General features: G+C 38.9%; 1 protein-coding gene across 5 annotated transcripts in view; it reads left to right on the top strand.

Moving 5' to 3' along the window:
* spag6 (sperm associated antigen 6) overlaps positions 1–21,403 on the top strand; it is a 109,797-nt gene that overhangs the window by 43,610 nt on the left and 44,784 nt on the right. For all 5 annotated transcript variants that reach the window (XM_052016306.1, XM_052016308.1, XM_052016305.1 and 2 more), the window contains exons 3-4: positions 12,923–13,089; positions 14,317–14,500. In XM_052016306.1, the coding sequence (XP_051872266.1) occupies positions 12,928–13,089; positions 14,317–14,500 (346 nt within the window). In that variant the 5' untranslated portion in view covers positions 12,923–12,927. The remainder of the gene's footprint in view (positions 1–12,922; positions 13,090–14,316; positions 14,501–21,403) is intronic.

The following is a 21,403-nucleotide window of genomic DNA, read 5'->3' as shown; positions in this document are numbered from 1 at the left end:
CTGGCAAAGATACTTATATCATTATTAGTCACAGGTAAGGTATCAGAAGACTGAAGGGTGGCTAATGTTGTTTGAGAAGGGCTGCAAGGACAAGCCAGTGAACTACAGGCTGGTGAGCCTAATATTAGTGATGGAAAAGTTACTGGCAGGGATCTGAAAGACAAAATCTAGCTGTATTTGGAAACGCAAGGACTGATTAGGGATAGTCAGCATGGCTGTGCGTGTGAAATCATGTCTCTCAAATTTGATTTAGTATTGGATTTAAGTTTTTTTTTGAAGAGGTGTGAAGAGGATTGACGAGGGCAGGGTGGTAAACGTTGTCTATGTGGACTTTAGCAAGGCCTTTGACAAGGTCCTGCATGGTAGGGTGGTGTGAAAGGTTAAATCACAAGGGATCCACAGTGACCTAGCCAACTGGATACAAAATTGGCTTGGTGGTAGGAGTCAGAAGGTGATTGTAGAGGGTTGTTTTTCAGATTGGAGGCCTGTGACCTGTGGTGTACCGCAGGGATCAGTGCTGGGTCCACTGTGTTCATAACGATGTGGATGAGAATGTAGTCGGCATGGTTAGCAAGTTTGCGGATGACATCAAAAGACAGTGAAGAAGGTTATCTAAGATTACAACCGTACCTAGATCAACTGGGAAGGTGGGCCAATGGAATTTAACTCTGACAAATACAAATTGTTACACTTTGATCAGCTAAACCAGAGCAGGACTTGCACAATAGTGGTAGGGCCCTGGAGAGTGTTGTGGAGCAGAGAGACCGAGAGGTACAAGTACATAGTTCCCTGAAAGTGGCGACACGGGTAGATAAGGTAGTGAAGAAGGCAAATGGCATGCTTGCCTTTGTCGGTCAGGGCCTTGAATACAAGAGTTGGGATGTCATGTTCCAACTTTACAAGTTGTTGGTGAGACCACACTTGCAGTATTATGCATAGTTCTGGTCATCTGGGCAAAAGGAAGCTGGAAAGGGTGCAGAAAAGATTTCCCTGTAGGCTGAGGGATGACTATATAGAGGTGTAAATTTTTTTAGCACTGTTTCTGCAACAGAATGGAGCATCCACCTCATTGTTAACTATTTGAAAGTTTGCTGATTGGGTATTGTTGAAATTATCCTAAATGTTAGGCTCTGTCTGGAGTTCTACAAAGTTGCTAAAATCTAGGGGTGCAAGTGATAATTGCTGGAAGATTTTCTTTAAGGCTACTGCACAGACCAACTGTTGCAAGACGTTTGCATTCGTCAGTGAATATTGCACTTGGACTACTGTGTGACTGGAAGAATATGCAGTGAGCATGCTGAATAGTGAAAGCTGCTTGGTAAAGGGGAAGGAGGAGAGGGCCATTTGGCAGAGGTCCTTTCCATTTGGAATGTCCTTGGAGCATTTCTTCTACCTGAAGCTTAACAATGATCTGTATGGGAGACCAATACTGTTAAGGAATGATATCCTCACAGAAGTTCACTATTTCAGTTATGTCTTAAGTTGAAAAGCAGAGTGACAACTGTTCATTGGCTGTGAATTATTTGCAACATTTCAGTTTGTCTGCCACTGTTGCGTAAGTGTAGTCACTGACAGTTTCTATTAAAACAAAAAGTTTAATGCTTTTTTATCAGAGATCAGCAGGTGGAGCAAGTCTGCAGCTTTGCAAGGATTGCAGGTTTTCCCATGATGCAGTATGCCTGTACTGCATGCACACTGCATTGTAGATGCTGCATGTTAGCTTTAAGATGCAGCAAAAGTGAAAAATATAGGACTTGCTTAGTATCTAGTTGGTGTGTGTGTATGGAGCTCATAATTTGTAGTAAGTTGTACAGTCCTGATTGTTTCATGTTGCAGTAGTCTTCTGTGTCAACTGGATATGAGCCACAATAATGAAACAAAGGGTGACTACACAGTGACAAATCCTGAACATTAATATCATTGATCAACTTTGGTGCACAATCCATGTCATGCAGACATTGGAAGCCATGTTACCATTACAAAATGTGGTCTATCTCAGCATACTGAAACAATGTTTCTGGTATTTGGAGCCCACTCTGAAAAAACTCTGTAATGCTCATCAGATTTGTAAATAAGGTATGTTGTGTGCTATACATGCTCACCATTATGATGGCACAGCACTTGCCACATGTTTAAAATGGGACCCTTGTGGACAGAAAGAGGCAGGTTAGGAGGAAGAGGAAACAAAGTACTGCTACCCTTTTTAATTTAGAACACTTGATTTCTTTTCTATCCTCATTTGTTTTGGTGTAGATCTTAAATCTATTCACACAAGTAGAGTCCTCATTCTTGAAACCATATTAGAATCTATTTTATACTGTCTGTAAGGACTTCATATCTTTCCTCAAGTGTGATACCCAGAACTAGATACTGTACAGTACCACAGTTGTAATTGAACCAGTGTCTTAATTGAGATTTGTCCTGACTGCCTTGTAGTATATGGCTGTCTTTTAAAAACTCAGCACCCCATTTACTTTTATAAACTGCTTTCTCAACCTGCCATTTTCAGCAAATTATGCACATCTAACCCCAGGTCTTACTATTCCTGAACCTCTTTTAGAACACTGTGCAATATTTTGTTTAAAATTTCATCTGTCACATATGACATCAAACCATATCTATTCAAGTGACTGTTAATTTTATCCCTACATATCTTTCCTAGACGATTCGCCGCCATCAAGAAAAAACTGACAGGCCTGTAATTTCTGGATTTATCCTTGCATCCTTTTATGAACAAGCGTGTATGTTTGCAGTTGTCAGCTTTCAAGCACCACTCTATCTACAGATGTTTGGAAGATTAATGAGCAATAGTTTGCAATTTCCACCCTTGATCAGCAACATTGGGCATATGCCATCCAGATAAAGTAACTTATCCATTAAGTACAGCTAGCTTTTCTAGTACCTCCTTATCAATTTTAGCCCATCAGTGCATCAATGGTATTTTGCTTTGCAGAGATTCAGCAGCATCAGCTTCCTTCGTAAAGGCTAATGTAAAGTACACTACTCTCACTATGCCACTGATATCCTTATTGGTCCTTGTTCAGTTCTATTTTTCCTATGACGCATTTACTGTTTAATACTAATAGAAGATTTTTGAATTTTTTTTTCTTATTGTACTTTTTTTCTTCTTCTTGCTATTTCCTTTGTTTTGCCTCCTTTTGAAATTTCAATGATCAGCTTGGTTCCCACTTACTTTATCAACCTGACATTTGCCATGTGCCTTTTTTTCTGCTTTATTTTGATCTATTTCTTTGGTTATTCAGGGACTGTGGATTTAACATGCCCTTCCTTTCTTCCTCATTGGAATATACTACACTTTACCTGAATCATCTCCTTAAAGGCCAATACTTGTTAAATTACACTTCAACACTGCAGTATTTTCCTTAATCAATAGTTTCATCATCCCTGCTCTTCACCCTTCTTCTCTTCCTTATCCATCTGGAACACCTTATATCCAGGAGTATTTAGTACCCAATCCTGTCTCTTTTTAAGCCTGAACTCTATTATTGTCACAACATCAAAATATTATTGGGCAGCTTTCCACCCTTGTTTAATATATTTTGTGAGGGTGTGTGTGTTTTTATTATATATCATTTGTCTGATATAAAACTACATTTCTTGCTCCGAGGTTTTTGTCTCTCCCAATACTTTGAGGATTTGCAAATAGAATTGAATATTGTGCAATCATTGTGAACATTCTTTTGTGGTAGAAGAAATGCCATCATGAAGCAGCTGAAGATGGTTGGATTTGGGAAACTGCCACAATGTTCTAGGTCTGAGATGACTGACCTCCGACAGCAATTAAAACTTAAAGGGTTTGACAAAGTAGCACGATTGTAGTGCTACATAGTGTGGTGAAGAGTGTTTTTAATGTTTAGACGGGACTCTCTCCGCAAAGACTGTGCCGTGATCACTTCCACCCAATGCTGTAATGGACAGGTACAACTGCAACTGGTAAATTGGTGAGGACAAGATGAAAATAGGTTTTTCCCTCATGTTGGATCACTCACTAACTGCTTCAGATGCCATCTGGTAGTTATGCCATTCTAAGGTGCTCATCATCAAGCAGACCCTTGATGGTGGCACATCCTGTGTCCCTGATACTTTAAGTGCTTCTTCCAAGTGTTGCTCAACATCAAGTTATTAACTATTGGAATCCCCTATATCCACACTTCCAAGGGACAGGCAATAAATTCCAGCTTTGCTAGTGATGCCCAGATTCCAAAAATGAATTTAAAAAGTTGTTGTTTCCTCCTGTGCAGTCCTTTGCTCCTTGGTGCAGTGTTCTGGACTGTACTCTTGAAATGTCCTCTGCTCCACCAGTGTCTAATGTTGAGTACCAATTTGAAGTTTGAACACACCTGGAAAGTTCATTGTTTCTTGCTCCTTCATGCCCTTTCCACCCACTTGATATCCTGGACTCTTTCTGGTTACATGATGATCATCTCCTGGAATGAACGATTAAGTCTCCCTAATTGACTCCAGTTGCCCCTCAAGCTCAGAATACTGAGCTTAATTTGGTCAGTTGGAGGCACCTCCTACACACATGGTTCCCTCAGGACATACAAAGTATTCTGAAGCCCTCATTTGATGCTGGAATTGGGGGCAGTAGAACTTGTGATGAAAAAAAAAGGAACTTGAATTTCTTGTCAATTCCCTTTTTAGTTCCACTAAGTTTAAGCCATATGCTTAAATTGGTGATTTAAATATTTTTTATTTTCTTAATATAACTCTGTTTCAGCCTCACCAAATTTTCATTTTTCATGGCCAGTCAAATCTGGATTTTGTGCAGCTCTTAGTGTAGTTTCTGCACTCTCACGCATAATAATGTTCGCTCCAGTTAAATTTCTGGACATTGGCAACCTCTAGAATGTTCACTGCAGGGGAATTCAATGCCATGATAAAGGCATTGAATGATGAGGAGAGGAGGTTAGATTCTTTGTTAGAGATACCTATAGCTTTGTAGTTGTGTGGCATAAATGCTACTTCCCATTTCATCAGCCCAAGCCTGAAAGCTTAAGGTCTGGCTGCATGTGGAGGCAAACAACTTCATTATCTGAGGAGCTGCAGGTGAAAATGAACACATTCCAGTCAAAGACCTCTTGTAGTAACTGTTCCAATGGAGTCCTGGTCTGCCTTCCATTTTCTATACACTAAACTTAATAGACTCTGCTGTTTTCCTAGAGCATAAGAAATAGGAGTAGGCCATCTGGCCCTTTGAGCCTGTTTGGCCATTCATCACTGTCATGGCTGATCTCCTGCCTAAGCATCAATTTTGTACACTATGCCCATATCCTTTGAGTCCCTGGATATTCAGAAGTTTATTTATCTCTGTAGTGAATGATTTCAACTACTAAGCCTCTACTGCCTTTCAAAGCAGAGAATTCCAAAGATTTACCACCTTGAGTGAAGAAATTTCTTCTCATCTCAGTCCTAAACTGCCTGCCTTTTATTCTGAGATGTCCTGTGGAGTCTAGAACCTGCAAATTCTAGACTCTACAGCCAGGGAAACATCTTCCCTTGCATCAGCCCTGTCAAGCCCTATAAGAATATTTAGTAATATCTCCTTTCATTCTCTAGGCTCTGTAGAATACAGGCCTGGTCAATTTAATTTCTTCTCTTTTTGCAAATCTGCCATTTCTGCAACCAGTCTATTGAATTTTCACTGCAGTCCCTCTGGCAAGTACATACTTTCTTAGGCAAGGAGAAAAAAATTGTCCATATTACTCCAATGTGGTGTCACCAAGGCACAATACAATTTCTGTAAGAATTCCTTACTCCTGCTACCATACCATTTGTCTTCCTAAACCCTCATCTCTAAACTCCCTAGACCTAGAACTTAGCATCCCCTTCTGCAACTGGATCCTTTCTGACCAACAGACTGCAATCAGTAATGTTACAGACTCAGTGAAAGTCCCTTTAAGATAGAGAGAGAGTGTGTGTGTGTATGTGTGTGTGGGGCGTGCTTACGTTAATAGAAGATAAAGGACGTAATGACGTTGTTGAAGAAGAAGAAGAAGAAGAGAGAGAGAGAGAGAAGGGAGAGAGATACCAGCCTGCTAGTTTTCTCTATCGATGGATGAGAAACAATAACTCGTGTTGCCACTGAAATCCTGTATGGAAGTTGGAAGTAATCCGTGGAGTTCACTTTGTTGCTGACCTGTAGAAGGAAACAGGTATTTGTGTGGGGACGACCACGATTCGGATGCTTTCGGGGTGAGGAAGTCACTACCGAGTAAACACTGAGTGTCGTTTTGGGTTCCATCGTGGAACATTTGGATTTCGTATGTACTCTCTCTATGTTTTTCTACATCACATCTTATCTTCTGACAACGGTGGTTGTTGAAGAAGCCCTTGCTCATGTTTCACCTTATGGCTTGCGGAACTGAACTTTAAGAACCATTCCGGACTGGAGTTTTGGACTTTGTCACACACACACACAGACGAGTTTAGTTTTGGGGTTAACGTTCAAGGTTTAACATTTTTTGAATTCTAACATACTAACATTTTTACTTTTAATTTTACGTATTAGTCATAGTAGTATTAATAAAATAGTTTTTAACACTGAATCATGCTCAGTGTGGTTCTTTTGTTGCTGGTTTGTGACAAATTGGGGGCTCGTCCGGGATAGTTCCAAGGTTAACGAGATTCGTCCGGGATCCAATCCAAGATTAACGAGTGTCGTCTGGGATCGTTCCCAAGATTGACGAGATTTGTTTCGGGATTCAATCCAAAGATTTTTGAGGGAGGTCTGATAAATTCTTTTTAATTGGCTTGTGTGTGTGGAAACCAGCAGCAATGGATATTAAGGCATTTTTGGAGTCACCAACCCTACAGCGATTGGAGGTGGCGAAAAAGGATGATTTGATAAAGATTGCTACAAAGCTAAACCTTACAGAAGTAAAGCAGTCTATGAGAAAAGCAGTTATTCATAGAATGATAGTTGACTATTATTTGGAGAAGGAAGTGTTTGAGTTGAGTGAGGTAGTTGAGTTTCCTGAGAGTAAACCAGTAATTTCTGATGTGACTTTTCAACCAGTGGAGTTGGAGGATCTGGAGGAGGAAGAATTAGAACAGTTAGGAGAGTTTTCTGGGGGTGAGTCAGAGAGACCTGTTAGACGGGTGCAGATAGCAAAGATTGAGTTAGAACAAACACGACTGAAGGTCGAGTTGGGACAAAAAAAGATAGAGGCTGAATGAGAGCAAAAGAAATTAGAAGCTGAACGAGAACAAAAGAGATAAGAGGCCGAACAAAAGATAACTCAGATGAAGTTAGAGGCTGAACGGGAACGAGAGCTAACTCGGATGAAGTTAGCTGAACGGGAACTAATTCGGTTAAAGTTTGAGGCAGAGGAGAAGGAAAAACAGAGGCAACATGAGTTACAAATGAAGCGAAAGAGTTCGGAATCTGATTCTGATGATGGTTTTTCAGCCAGCAGGGAGGTTCGATTAGTCCCTCCTTTTGAAGAAGATCAGGTTGATCAGTATTTCCAACATTTTGAAAAGGTTGCTGTGAGTTCAAACTGGCCAAGGAAAGGATGGGCTCTTGTGGTACAGAGTGTGATTAAAGGTAAAGCTCAAAAAGCTTATTCTGCTTTGTCTGCTGAGGATGCAGCTGATTATACCAAGGTAAAACAAGCTATATTGAAGGCCTATGAATTGGTACCTGAAGCTTATAGACAAAAATTCAGAGACTTGAGGAAATCTGCAGATCAGACTTATATGGAATTTGCCAATGGAAAGAGAATATGTTTTGAACGATGGTACATGGCTAAAAATGTAGATGGGGATTTTGATAAATTGAAAGAATTGATATTAGTGGAAGACTTTAAAAGATGTGTTCCAGCTGAATTAACAACATATTTAAATGAAAAGGCAGTGGAAACTTTACAAGAAACTGCTAGGTTGGCAGATGATTATGCTTTAACCCATAAATCCAAATGGGGACAACCTAAAACCTTTCAAAAGAGTTACAAGGACAATCCAGGTAAACCGGAGATTAAATTGGGAGGTAATCAAAAAGGAAAGGATGAAAAGAAGCCAGTGCTGGAGAAACCTGTTGACCATACTTGTTATTACTGTAAGAAACCTGGCCATGTGATATCTAATTGTGCCCTTTTGAAAAAAAGGAAGGAAGCTGTGCCCAATGCTTGCTTTCAGGCAATTAAAAATCGAAAAGGTTTAGGAGATGCTGTTAAAGATCAGTCCTTGCAAGAGGTAAAAGCGGAAAAGTTGGAGGAGGTGAGAAAGGAATTCTGTTCTTCTGTATCAGAGGGTTTTGTTTCACTGAATGATGAGTCACCCCAGGTGCCAGTGAAAATTCTTAGAGATACTGGGGCTTGTCAATCTCTCTTGCTGGACAGTGTTTTAAATTTTGGTGAAGAAAGTGACACTGGTGAGGTAAATCTAATACGAGGCGTTACAGATGACACCATGTCTGTCCCTTTACACAGGGTGATTTTAAAGTCAAAGTTCGTAGAAGGACCAGTCGAGTTAGGGATAAGACCTAGGTTACCAGTGGAGGGAGTTTCTTTGTTATTGGGAAATGACCTTGCAGATGGAGAAATTGTTCCTGTGGTACGGTTAACAACCAAACCAAGGATTGATCAGTCTGAGAATGATCCAGATGTTTACCCATCATGTGCGGTGACTCGAGCTAGAACTAAAGAATTAGCCAAGACAGACAGTGCGGTGCAGTCTGATGTGGTTCCTTGTGACAGTCCTAAACAGGAAGAAAATTATGATGCCTTATCTGAGACTTTTCTGTCTTCACTGGAGGATCAACATCCTTATAGTGAGCCTGAATTTAAAGATTTGTCTTTGTCGAGGAAGGATTTTATGGTGGAACAGACAAAGGACCCTGAGTTGAGAGAATTGAAAGAAAAAGCACTCTCATGTGAGGAGATTGAAAAAGTGCCAAGTGGATATTATGTCAAAAATGGAGGGTTAATGAGGAAATGGAGACCTCCCCTTTTCCAAAAATTTAAAACTCGGTTGGAGAGAGTCTGCCAGCTAGCGAGAGAGAATTTGAAAACTAGCCAGATAAGAATGAAGACATATTTTGATAGACGTGCTCGGTCTAGGACATTTGCAGTGGGGCAAAAGGTGTTGGTATTTTTCCCTAGCCAAAATAATCCATTGCAATCTTGTTTTTCTGGACCCTATGTTATTGAATCTCGAGTGACTGATCTAACATATATAATCAAAACACCAGATAGATGCAAGAAAACACAACTCTGTCATGTAAACATGCTAAAACCTTATTATGAGAGGGATTCAGTTGTGGCCTTGGTGGATGATGTAAAGGTTGTTTCTAGAATGCCTGATGTTGATGTTGAGGAAGGCCAATTTAGACCAAATATTGTTCCATCGAAACTAAAAAACCAAAATATCCTGGAGAACCTTGAAACGAAGTTGGACCATTTACAAGTTTCACAAAAACAACAGATGAGAGAATTAATTTTAAAATTTAAAAATCTGTTCCCAGATGTTCCAAACAGAACATCGATAATTACCCATGATGTTGATGTTGGGGATGCAAAACCAATCAAACAACACCATATCGAATGAATGTGGAAAAAAGTAAACTTGTTGATCAGGAACTAAAGTACATGTTGGAAAATGATATTATTAGACATTCTACTTCAAATTGGAGTTCGCCCTGTGTTATTGTACCTAAACCTGATGAAACTGTTAGATTTTGCACAGATTACAGGAAAGTGAATGCTGTAACAAAGTCGGATGCTTACCCTATTCCTAGGGTGGATGATTGCATAGATAGAGTGGGAAAGGCAAAATTTCTTACAAAGATTGACCTATTAAAAGGGTACTGGTGTGTTCCATTAACAGATAGAGGAAGGGAGATTTCAGCCTTTGTAACCCCTTCTGGATTGTATGAATACAATGTTTTGCCATTTGGAATGAAAAATGCTCCGGCAACATTTCAAAGAATGATTAATTTGGTGATTCATGGGTTAAAACATACAGATGCCTACATTGACGACTTAGTGACTGGGAATGATACTTGGGAAGATCACATCTCTGCGTTAGAAAGGTTGTTTGAAAGACTTTCCAAGGCTAACCTTACAGTTAACTTGGCTAAAAGTGAATTTGGCCATGCCACTGTGACGTATCTTGGTTATGTTGTAGGTCAAGGCAAGCAAGCTCCTGTTCAGGCAAAAGTTCAAGCAATATCTGAGTTCCCTATTCCCACAGGTACGAGGACTGTTAGAAGATTTTTGGGAATGGTTGGATATTACCGAAAATCTTGTAAAAAATTTTGCTGATATTGCTCTTCCCCTAACTAATCTTCTGAAGAAGGGAGTAAAGTTTGTTTGGACAGATTCTTGTCAAGAAGCATTTGAGAAGCTGAAAGCCATTTTATGCTACCATCCTGTGCTCAAAACACCTGACTTTGAAAAGCCACTTTCATTAGCAGTAGATGCCAGTGATGAAGCTGCAGGAGCTGTGTTGTTGCAGAAGGGTGACCTTGATGATATTGACCATCCGGTAGCTTACTTTTCAAAGAAATTTAATGAGCATCAAAAGAATTATTCCACCATAGAGAAAGAATTACTGTCGCTTGTTTTAGCCTTGCAACATTTCAGTGTATATGTTTGCACCGCTCAGAAACCATTGACTGTGTATACAGATCATAACCCATTGGTGTTTCTGAGCCGAGTCAAAAACAAGAACAGAAGGCTGTTAAACTGGAGTTTAATTTTGCAAGAGTTTGATCTCATGATAACTCACATTAAAGGCAAAGATAATGTAATTGCTGATTGTCTTTCCCGATGTTAAATAGGAAACATGTATCTGTACTAATCTGATAGTCTGTAGTTGTGTAGCATGATAATCATTAACATTACTAACTGTATGCGCGATTAAATTTTTCTTGGGAAAAATTTTTTTTTAGGTGGGAGGTGTTACGGACTCAGTGAAAGTCCCTTTAAGATAGAGAGTGTGTGTGTATGTGTGTGTGGGGCGTGCTTACGTTAATAGAAGATAAAGGACGTAATGACGTTGTTGAAGAAGGAGAGAGAGAGAGAGAAGGGAGAGAGACACCAGCCTGCTAGTTTTCTCTATCGATGGATGAGAAACAATAACTGTGTCTGCCACTGAAATCCATGTATGGAAGTTGGAAGTAATCTGGTGGAGTTCACTTTGTTGCTGACCTGTAGAAGGAAACAGGTATTTGTGTGTGTGGACGACCACGATTCGGATGCTTTTCGGGGTGAGGAAGTCACTACAGAGTAAACACTGGAGTGTCGTTTGGGTTCCATCGTGGAACATTTGGATTTCGTATGTACTCTCTCTATGTTTTTCCACATCTACGTCTTATCTTCTGACAACGGTGGTTGTTGAAGACGCCCTTGCTCATGTTTCACCTTATGGCTTGCGGAACTGAACTTTAAGAACCATTCCGGAACTGGGAGTTTTGGACACACACACACACGACGAGTTTAGTTTTGGGGTTAACGTTCAAGGTTTAACATTTTTTTGAATTCTAACATACTAACATTTTTACTTTTATTTTACGTATTGTCATAAGTAGTGATTAATAAAATAGTTTTTAACACTGAATCATGCTCAGTGTGTTTCTTTTGTTGCTGGTTCGTGACAGTAAGAATAGGCAGCAACACCTCTGACACGATTATCCTGAATGCTGGTGCCCCACAAGGCTGCGTCCTCAGCCCCTTGCTTTACTCCCTATACACTCATGACTGTGTGGCCAGATTCTGCTTTAACTCCAGTTACAAGTTTGCAGATGACACCACCATGGTGGGCTGAATCTCAAAGAACGATGAGATGGAGTACAGGAAGGAAATAGAGATCCTAGTGGCATGGTATCAAGACAACAACCTCTCACTCAATGTCAGCAAAACAAAAGAGCTGATCACTGACTTCAGGAAGGGGGCTGGTGCACATGCTCCTATTTATATCAACAGTGCTGAGGTTGAGGGGATTGAGAGCTTCAAGTTCTGAGGTGTAAATGTCACCAACAATTTGTTCTGGTTCAGCCACGTAGATGCTATGGACAAGAAAGCACACCCGTGCCTCTACTTCCTCAGAAGGCTAAAGAAATGATGTAGAATGTTACTTGGTGGGTTCTATTTTGTTGTAGACCATAACTTGGACAAATGTAAAATAGACCAAAAATGATAACTAAGCAGATCCGCAACATCTTAACTTTATTTTAGAGCAAAGTACAGATTGAATTTATCTTCATGTGGTTTATTATGACCTTCTAATTTAATGATTTAAATTACTGAAGAATTGATTAACATAATTACTTAAGAATCAGTTTTTTCCCTAACAGCTTTATAGTTAGGATAGTGCAATAATGAGCTCCCTTATGCCTTAAGTTAATTCATTTTGACAATTCTTTACATGGTGTAAGATTTGCATGTTATAGGCAAGGTTGCTGAAGAGGTTTAGATGGGAGGTGGCTTTTCAGTGATGGAGAAAAATGAAGTCATCATTTATTGGTACTTAGCAGAAGTGTTCCTTCTGCTGTAATTAAACAAAGCAGTTTTATGGCATTAGGCAAGGATCTAATACATTTTTTAAAAAAGTGTTTGGTTTGACTAATGCCTGGTGTTTTTACTTATTTTTGCAACCACAAAAGTTTGCTAGTGGTATAAGTGAGTAGCATAAGTTAGCTATCATGGAAGATGCAATTCTCATTCTACTTTTTTAAAGTTCCATGAACAACTATTATTGACTTAATGATTATAACATTTTGCTCACATTTTCACAATTTCTTCCAAAAGCTCAAACAGATGTTTTGCATTTATCTAGCAAAAATTAATCAATAATAAAAAAAGTCAATAAATTCATGGGATTAGAAGGAAATTGCTTTTAAAGTCATCACATCATTGTAGAATAAACTTACATATGTATTTTTTTTCCTCCTTTTTAGGTGTGATGTCTCTTTTGAGGCCCCTCTTACTAGATGTAGTTCCAAGCATTCAGCAGACAGCAGCATTGGCGCTGGGACGTCTAGCCAATTACAATGATGATCTGGCTGAGGCTGTTGTTAAGGGAGACATTCTTCCACAGCTGGTGTATTCACTAGCAGAACAAAATGTAAGATCTGATTTCTTCTACTCTGATATAAAATGAGATAATATTAGTTTAGTCATAAAGGTTGAGCTCTGCAGTTTTTACACTATTTGTAATGTGTAAGCATGTGTAAATATATGCTGTGATGAGTTGTATTTCAACTATGAACTGGTCTTGTATATTTTTCCCCCTACTGAAGGGACTGTTTAAAAACAGCATAAATTGCCTCTTCCAAGGCTTTGCACATTGGCTTTTAGTTTGTCAGACAGCTGTGAGACAGTGGTTAGCTAGGATCATTGAGGGCACCAGCAGATTAGTGCAGGGTCACAAAAGGCCTATCATAGTTTAGTGACTGAGGGCAAGTGAAGGAAGCTAATTAGCCAGTTCATGTAGAGTTTAGCTGCACATGCAAGCAATTGGTTTGTCCCTTGGGCAAAACTACCTTCCTGACTTAAGGTTGATGATTACAGTGATGACACATTATTTCAAACCTGTTTAGAAGAGAAGCTTATTAAATTGCAATCTTCATAATTTCAAATACAGTAATAAATTCACACTTGAAATCAGATGAACATTTTTATCTGAAAATTATATTCCATTTTCTCAAAAGGGAAAGATTATGTAAATGCATATTCATATCCATTGATCACTGAAGCAGATGTTACAGTCTAGTTAATTTCACGACAATATGGATGATTCACTTTTTGGTGCTGCTTATTGTAGTTTCTGTCACATCTTGAAAGCTTCAATCACTTCACCTGTCATATTATGCAACATGAATGCTATTCTGCAAGGAAACCATTTTGAGTAGATTTAATGAAAGTAGTTAAGTGCGCAAAACCGTTCTTCAGAGCCACCACATTACCTGACTTGCAGGTCTGTGCAGCACCCAATGATTTGTCAACTGCAGTGTAAGTTTTTGTAATATAATATTCAGTTGTGGTATGTTACATCTTTTAAAAAACTGCAAATGATTGATGAACATGATGTAATTGTGTCAACAGTTGTGGCAGTGCATATCCATATACAAACTTGGTTGAACTGCCATTTGTGAATCTTTTAAAGAAAATTGTCAGTTGACAGAAAAACCTTCTTGGATTTTTTTTAGAAAAACATACAATGTTTAACATGTGCTCTTATGGTGCACTGAAGTTATTTGGGTTCTTCCTAACAAAAAAAAAGCATTTAAAATTTACGAATTAAGTACAATTTGGGTAAACTGGTTACCAACTACTTCTATTTTTTATAAAGCGATTCTACAAGAAAGCTGCAGCTTTTGTGTTGAGGGCTGTGGCCAAACATTCTCCTCAATTAGCCCAGGCTGTGGTGGATTCAGGGGCACTGGATGCACTAGTGATCTGTTTGGAAGAGTTTGATCCCGGAGTGAAGGAAGCGGCAGCTTGGGCACTGGGATACGTTGCACGCCACAATGCAGGTGAGAAGCACTTGAGCTTGTCTCTATGCTAGCTTTCATTTTTTTTAAAGCACTTAACTCTTGTGAACAGCTATCTTCAGTTTCTATGGCAACACAATGAAAAGGGAAGCCAGCTAAGCAGCACTTCACAAATGCAAATAAAATGATTTTCTTCTGAATTGTTGCAGGTTAGACAAGGAGAATGTGTCCTAAATTTTGCCTTGATTTAAACTATTGCCTATTGTTACTTTTCCCAATAAAAAAAAGACAATGCTGCTCTTGTTAATCAGAGAGCAAGAAACACTGTATCCTGTCTTTAATCCACTGGTAATCTGACCACACATTTGAAATTCATATGCCATTTTTATGCCCATCCAGGCTCAAAGCCTACTAAAGTATGATCTCCAGTTGACAGTACAGATCACACATACCTTGGATGCTGAATTAACTTGATATAGGCTTCAGGCTGCCCATGATTCTCAAATGCTTTGTTGTAAACCATAAGCAGATACAGCCATTATATTATCAGGTATTGGCTTTCTCTTCTGAGTTTCATCTAACATCTTATGCTCTGCCAAAAAAAATTAATTTCTGCTTGCTTATATGTACAGATTTATTTTTAAATCAAAGCTCTACAGTGCCAAAAACATGAACCAGGCAACTTGATTCACTTGTGTTGGCTAAACTGTAATACAAAGTTTTGAAAAAATTGAGGTAAATGTGTGTGCGACTTTCAAGGCTGATTTACTTTGATTCACAATAGCCATGTGATCTACTCTTGCTTCTGTTCCTTGTGTTCTTGCTTAAATATGTATGAACATAAGAATTTGAAGCAGGGCGAGGCCACATGGCCTGCCCTGGCATTAGTCAGAGTTGTACAGCACAGAAGTGGCCCATTCAGCCCGTCATGTCCATGCCGACTTTTATGCCCATCCATACTAATCCCATTTACCTGCATTAGGACCATATCCTTCTGTGCCTTGCCTATTTAAGTGTATGTCCAAATGCTTCAAGTGTAGTAATTGTAACTGATTCCACCACCTCCTCTGGCAGTGCATCCCAGGCGTCAACTACTCTTTGTAAAAAGAACTTAAAGGGGTAAAACTTCTTCCTCTCACCTTGAACCTATCCCCTCTTGTTTTTGAAACCTCTAACATGGGAAAAAGATTTTGACATTTACCCTATTTATGCTTCTCATAATCTTATCTACTTCTGTTAGATCACCTCTCAGCTTCCTTCACACTAGGGAAAACAAGCCCAGCTGACCCAATCTCTCTATGTAGCTAAAGTCCTCCAGTCCAAGCAACATCCTCATAAATCTTCTCTGCACTCTCCCCAGCAGAGTCATATCCTTCCAAGAGTGTGGTGACCAGAACTGTACACAGTGCTCCAAGTGTGGTCTAAACAGTGTTTTGTAAAGTTGCAACTTAGTGTCCCAACTTTTATATTCTATGCCCTAACCTATGAATGTGAGCATGCCATATGCCTTCTTTGACCTGTATTGCTACTTTCAGGGAAATATGGACTTGGACACCTTGGTCTCTCTGTTCATCAACATTCCTTTGTGCTTTTCATTTACTGTATATGTCCTATCCCTATTTGTCTTTCCAAAATGCATCACCTTGCACTTATCAGGTTTAAATTCTATCTGCCAATGCTCTGCCCAAGTTTCCATCTGATCTATGTCCTGCTTGAGACTTAGAAAACAGTTCTTCTATTCATAACAAGATCAATTTTCATGGCATCTGCAAACTTGCTAATCATACCTCATACCTGCATATTAGCCTTGTGCAAAGATGCACCAGGACACCCAGATTTCTGCATTTTGGAACTTTGCAATCTCTTGCCAGTTAGATAATATGTATTATTTTTGATTTTTAACTCTGCATCCCACAAATTTCCCAACTCTCACTCCCCTCCACCCTTGTCAAGAATTTACCTACCTGTGCTTAAAAATATTTAGAGAGAATCTGCTTCCAGCACCTTTTGAGGAAGAAAGTTCCAAAGACTCATCACCCTTGAAAAGAAAAGTTTTACTGAATCTGTCTTAATTAAATTCTTCCACAGGAAGAAATATCCCCTCTACATCCACCCACCCTATCAAGATCCTTCAGGATCTTCTACATTCCATTTGTTTCCTCTAATTCTTAACTCCAGTAGACACAAGGCCAGCCTAATCAACCTCCCCCCATACGGCAGGCTGTTCTTTCCAGGTTTCAGGCTAATAGACCTTCTCTAAACTGCTTCCAACACATTAACAACCTTAAGTAAGGATACCAATGGTGTATACATTACTCCAGATATAGTCTTACCAATGCTCTACGTAACTGAAGCAAAACCTCCATATTTTTATATTCAATTCCCCTAGAACTAAATGCTAACTTTCTATAAGCTTTCCAAATTACTGGCAGTATCTGCATACTAGCCTTGCACAAATCATACACCAGGGCACCCAGATTTGTCTGCATTTTGGAGCTCTCCAACTTTACCAGTTTGATAATGTGTATTTTTTTTTATTATTTGTGCCTGTCAAAATTGACAATTTCACATTTTCCCATATTATAATCCATTTGCCAGATCCTGGACCACTCACTTAACTATGTCCCCCTTATAGCCTCCTTTCTTCCTTCACAATTTACTTTCCTACCTTTCTTGGTGTCATTAGTTAATTTAGCAACTATGATTTCTGTTCCCTTCACTTATGTAAAATAAGTTAAAGACTCGGTGGTGATCCCTGTGGCACATCACATGTTCCAGCTTGCCGATAGGAAAAATGATGCATACTGTGTCCTGTTGGCCAGCCAAACTTGTATCCATGCCAATATGTTACATCCTGCACCAGGAGCTTTTATGTTCTGCAATGACCTTTGAGGTAGTTCCCCATCAAATACTTCCTGGAAATCTAAGTACAAGCCATCCATAGTTCCCCTACATTCACGGCGCCTATTATTACTTCAAAGAATTTCAATAAATTGGTTAAACATGGTTTCCTTTTTCACAAGATCATATTGGCTCTACTTGATTACCTTGAATTTTTCATAGTTCCTTAATATAATGTCTTTAATAGCTTCTAATATGTTCAGTATGACAGATGTTAATTCAACTGGCCGATAAGCTCCTGTTTTCTGTCTTTTTGAACTCAGTTACGTTCTCTATTTTCCAATCTATTAAAACCTTTCCTGAATGTAGAGAATTTTGGAAAATTAAAACTAATGCATTAACTTCTCTCTAGCCACTTCTTTTAAGGCCCTTGGATGAAAGCTATCAGGATTCAAAGACTTGTCAGTTCACAACTCCAACAATTTGCTAAGTACCACTTCCCTAATAATTTTCCTGAGTTCCTCCATTCCAATTCATTTATTTCTGGGATATTACTGGTCTTCTCTGTAATGAAGACTGATGCAAAACACCTGTTTAATTCCTTTACTTTTCCATTGATTCCCCAGAATTCCTTTCTAAAAGACCAACACTTTATTAACACTTAATTTTTAAACGTCTATTGAAACTGTTTGAATCAGCTTGTTTGCTGTTTTTCTCACCAGCTTTGCTCATACTAATTTTTCCTTCCTTATTTATCTCTATCATTCTTTGCTTTTTTTTAAATATACTTTGTTCGATTTTCTGCCTTGCATAGTTGTATGCTTTACATTATAAGCTATCTGAAGCATTTTTTTTAGTTAACCGTGAATGATGGTGTCTTTCCCATGGCTTTTTTTTCTTTCTTTTTGGAATGGATTCTGAAAGATCCTCTATACTGCTGTTATTCATGGCAAAAAATGGTAGGTGACCAGTGGAGGAGAATTAAAAATTAAGAGTCTTGGAGACCCGTCTCCAGCATTAGAAGATGATTGTTGTTGGATGCAGGAACTGGATGTTTTGAGAGACATCTTATTGGGACAGCAAAAGCAAAATGAATACTCGTTTCTCTAGACCTCAAAATAGATTTTACAACTTTCATAAGTGAAATTAGCTCATTAGTTGCTGGAGCCATCCACACAAGCAAGTTAAAATTCCATTGGTACATGTGTATAATGGGATCCTGAATTGCAATTATTAATGGGGTTTCTGTGATGTTTAAGAGGAGTCCTCCCACCTTAAGAATTATTGGCATTGAAATTGCGGAAAGCAGAAATGAAGGGAAAGAATTCAGTTCCATTTTAGCTTCTGCATTGCTTCTTTTCTGTCAATGGGGAAGAGTTGTCTTCACATTTATAAATGGTTTAGATTACATGAAAATATATTGGGTGAGGAATTCAGCATTTTACAGGCTTCTTTCAGTCCTATTTTAAATTTATTAAATTTACACAAATTAAACCATTAAGTTATTTTTGATAAAATTCTTTTCCCCTCTAATGTCAGCTTATTGGTCTTGATATATTTATTTTTGTACAAAATCAATTTGTATATGCAAAATATTGATCTATGGAAGAAGTTGAGGGTTTCTAAAATAATAGTAATCAGCTGTTAAATCTTGAAAGCTGTACAAGCATGTTTATGCATTTTACTGAAGAAAATTCTAGGCTGTGTCAAGATGCTTATCAATTGTTAAGGAATTACAATTTTGCTTCTTTCATAGCTAGTAATCAAAAAGGCGGTCTGCAGCATGCAATCTTTTTATCCGTTTGAACCAACTGTGTGGCGGGTTCTGTGTTACTGAGTAGTATCTGGAGAATATTTTCTGAATTTGGACCCAACTGGAAGTTTGTTGAACCTGGAAAGGAGTTCACAACAAAGTATAATGTACAGAAATGCAAACACTTTATACCTGTTGTCACATTCCCAGGACATCTCAAAATGAGTTACAACCAATGCATTTGTTGAGGTCCGGCTGTCATATAGATAGCAGGACCTGATAAAGAACTATTTTTCCACCTAAAGGAAGAATGTTGCCCAAGATACTGCAAGAAATCACTGTTCTCCCCCTCATAGTACCATGTGTTTTTTGTAAACAGATGAACAAGGTGATAGGGTTTTCATTTTAATATATTTACTTTAGAAACATTTGTGTGGTAAAAAATTAGTATTTGCTTAAAACCTGAGATCTCTAACTTATTCCTTGCACGAATGAGTGATAGAGGTACACTGTATGGAAATGGGTCCTTTTGCTCAACTTGTCCAAGCTGATCAAGTTATCTACCTGAGCTAGTTTCATTTGCATGTGTTTGACCCATAGCCCTCTAAACCCTTCCTATCCTTGTACTTGTCTAAATGTGTATTAAATGTTGTAATTGTACCTGCCTCTATCATTTCCTCTAGCAGCTCATTCCATATACCCACCATCTTCTGTATGGAAAAAGCTGCCTATCAAGTCCCCTTTAAATTTTTCCCCTCTCACCTTAAATCTATGACTTCTAGTTTTGAACTCCCCCACCCTGAGAAAAAGACTGACCATTCATGTTATCAATACCCCTCATGATTTTATATACCTATAAGATAACCCTTCAATAACCTAAGGACCAAGTTCTGGTAAATGAGATTAGTGTCAATAGGTGGCTAATGGTTTGCATATTCATGGTGGGCCAAAGGACCTGTTTCTGTACTATGTGACTGACTCCATGACACTAAAGATCCAATTTCACTATAGAGGATACAGATAACATCCCAGAAATAAATATAAATTGGGAACTGGAAGGAAAGGGGGAAACCACAAAATTACAATCACTAGGGAAGTGGTACAGAACAAATTGGTGCTGCAGGCTGACTGGTCCATTGGTCCTGATGGACTTCATTCTAGAATCTTAAAAGTGGCTATTGAGGTAGTTTGGGTTGTTTTAATTTTCCCAAAGTTCACTAGATTAGGGGGAATGTAACTAATTGAAAAGGGGAGGAGACAAAGGGAGTGACTACATGCCAGTTACTTTATTATCTGTTATTGGAAAAATGTAGAAACAATTATTAAAAACATTATAGCAAATTTAACAGAATCAGGCAAAGTCAGCAAAACCTTGTGAAAAGGAAATCATGTTTGACCAATTGGAATTCTTTGAAGTAGTAACATATGCTGGAACACAAGTGGATAAGCTAGAACTGTTGGATGTACTGTGCTTGGGTTTCCAGAAAGCTTTTGATAAGAACCTACATCAGAAGTTATTGTGGGAAATAAATACTCATGGTGTTGGAGGGTAACATGCTGACATGGCTAGAAGACTAGAAGATTGACTGGCTGACAGCACAGAGTAGGCATAAATTAGACTTTTTCCAGTTGGCAAGATGTAATGAGTGGTGTGCTGCAGGGATTGATGCTGGAGCCTTGGCTTTATACAATTTACCTAAATGGCTTGGATGAAGGGATCAAAGGTGGGTTGTTACATTTGCTGAAGATTTGTGCATCCTAGGCAGTGGAAAGGCCTCAGTGTTAGGGTGCAAGTCACATGCTGCAGTATTCCTGTACTACTCTGATTGCCATAGTATTTGTGGCTAGCCTAGTTGAATTTTTGGTCAATGGTAACCAGAACTAAACACAATACTCCAAGTGTGGTCTGACCAGAGTTCTATAGAGCTGCAACATCACCTCGCAGCTCTTGAACTCAGTACCCCAATTAACGAAGGCCAACACTCCATACGCCGTCTTAACAACCCTATTGACCTGCGTGGCAATCTTGAGGGATCTATGGATGTGGACCCCAAGATCCCTGTTCCTCCACACTGCTAAGAGTCCTGCCATTAACCTTGTATTCCGCCTTCAAATGTGATCTCCCGAAGTGCATCACTTCACGCTTACTGGGTTGAACTCCATCTGCCACTTCAGCCCAGCTCTGTATTCTATCAATATCCTGTTGTAATCTACAGCAACCTTCTACACTATCCACAACACCAACATTTGTATCATCAGCAAACTTACTAACCCACCCTTCCACATCCTCATCCAAGTCATTTATAAAAATCACAATGAGCAGGGTTCCCAGAACAGATCCCTGCAGAACA

Source organism: Pristis pectinata, chromosome 5 (genome assembly GCF_009764475.1).
Source record: "Pristis pectinata isolate sPriPec2 chromosome 5, sPriPec2.1.pri, whole genome shotgun sequence".
Classification (NCBI taxonomy): domain Eukaryota; kingdom Metazoa; phylum Chordata; class Chondrichthyes; order Rhinopristiformes; family Pristidae; genus Pristis; species Pristis pectinata.
The sequence above is the reverse complement of the archived record's forward strand: the minus strand, read 5'-3'. Positions and strand labels throughout refer to the sequence as shown.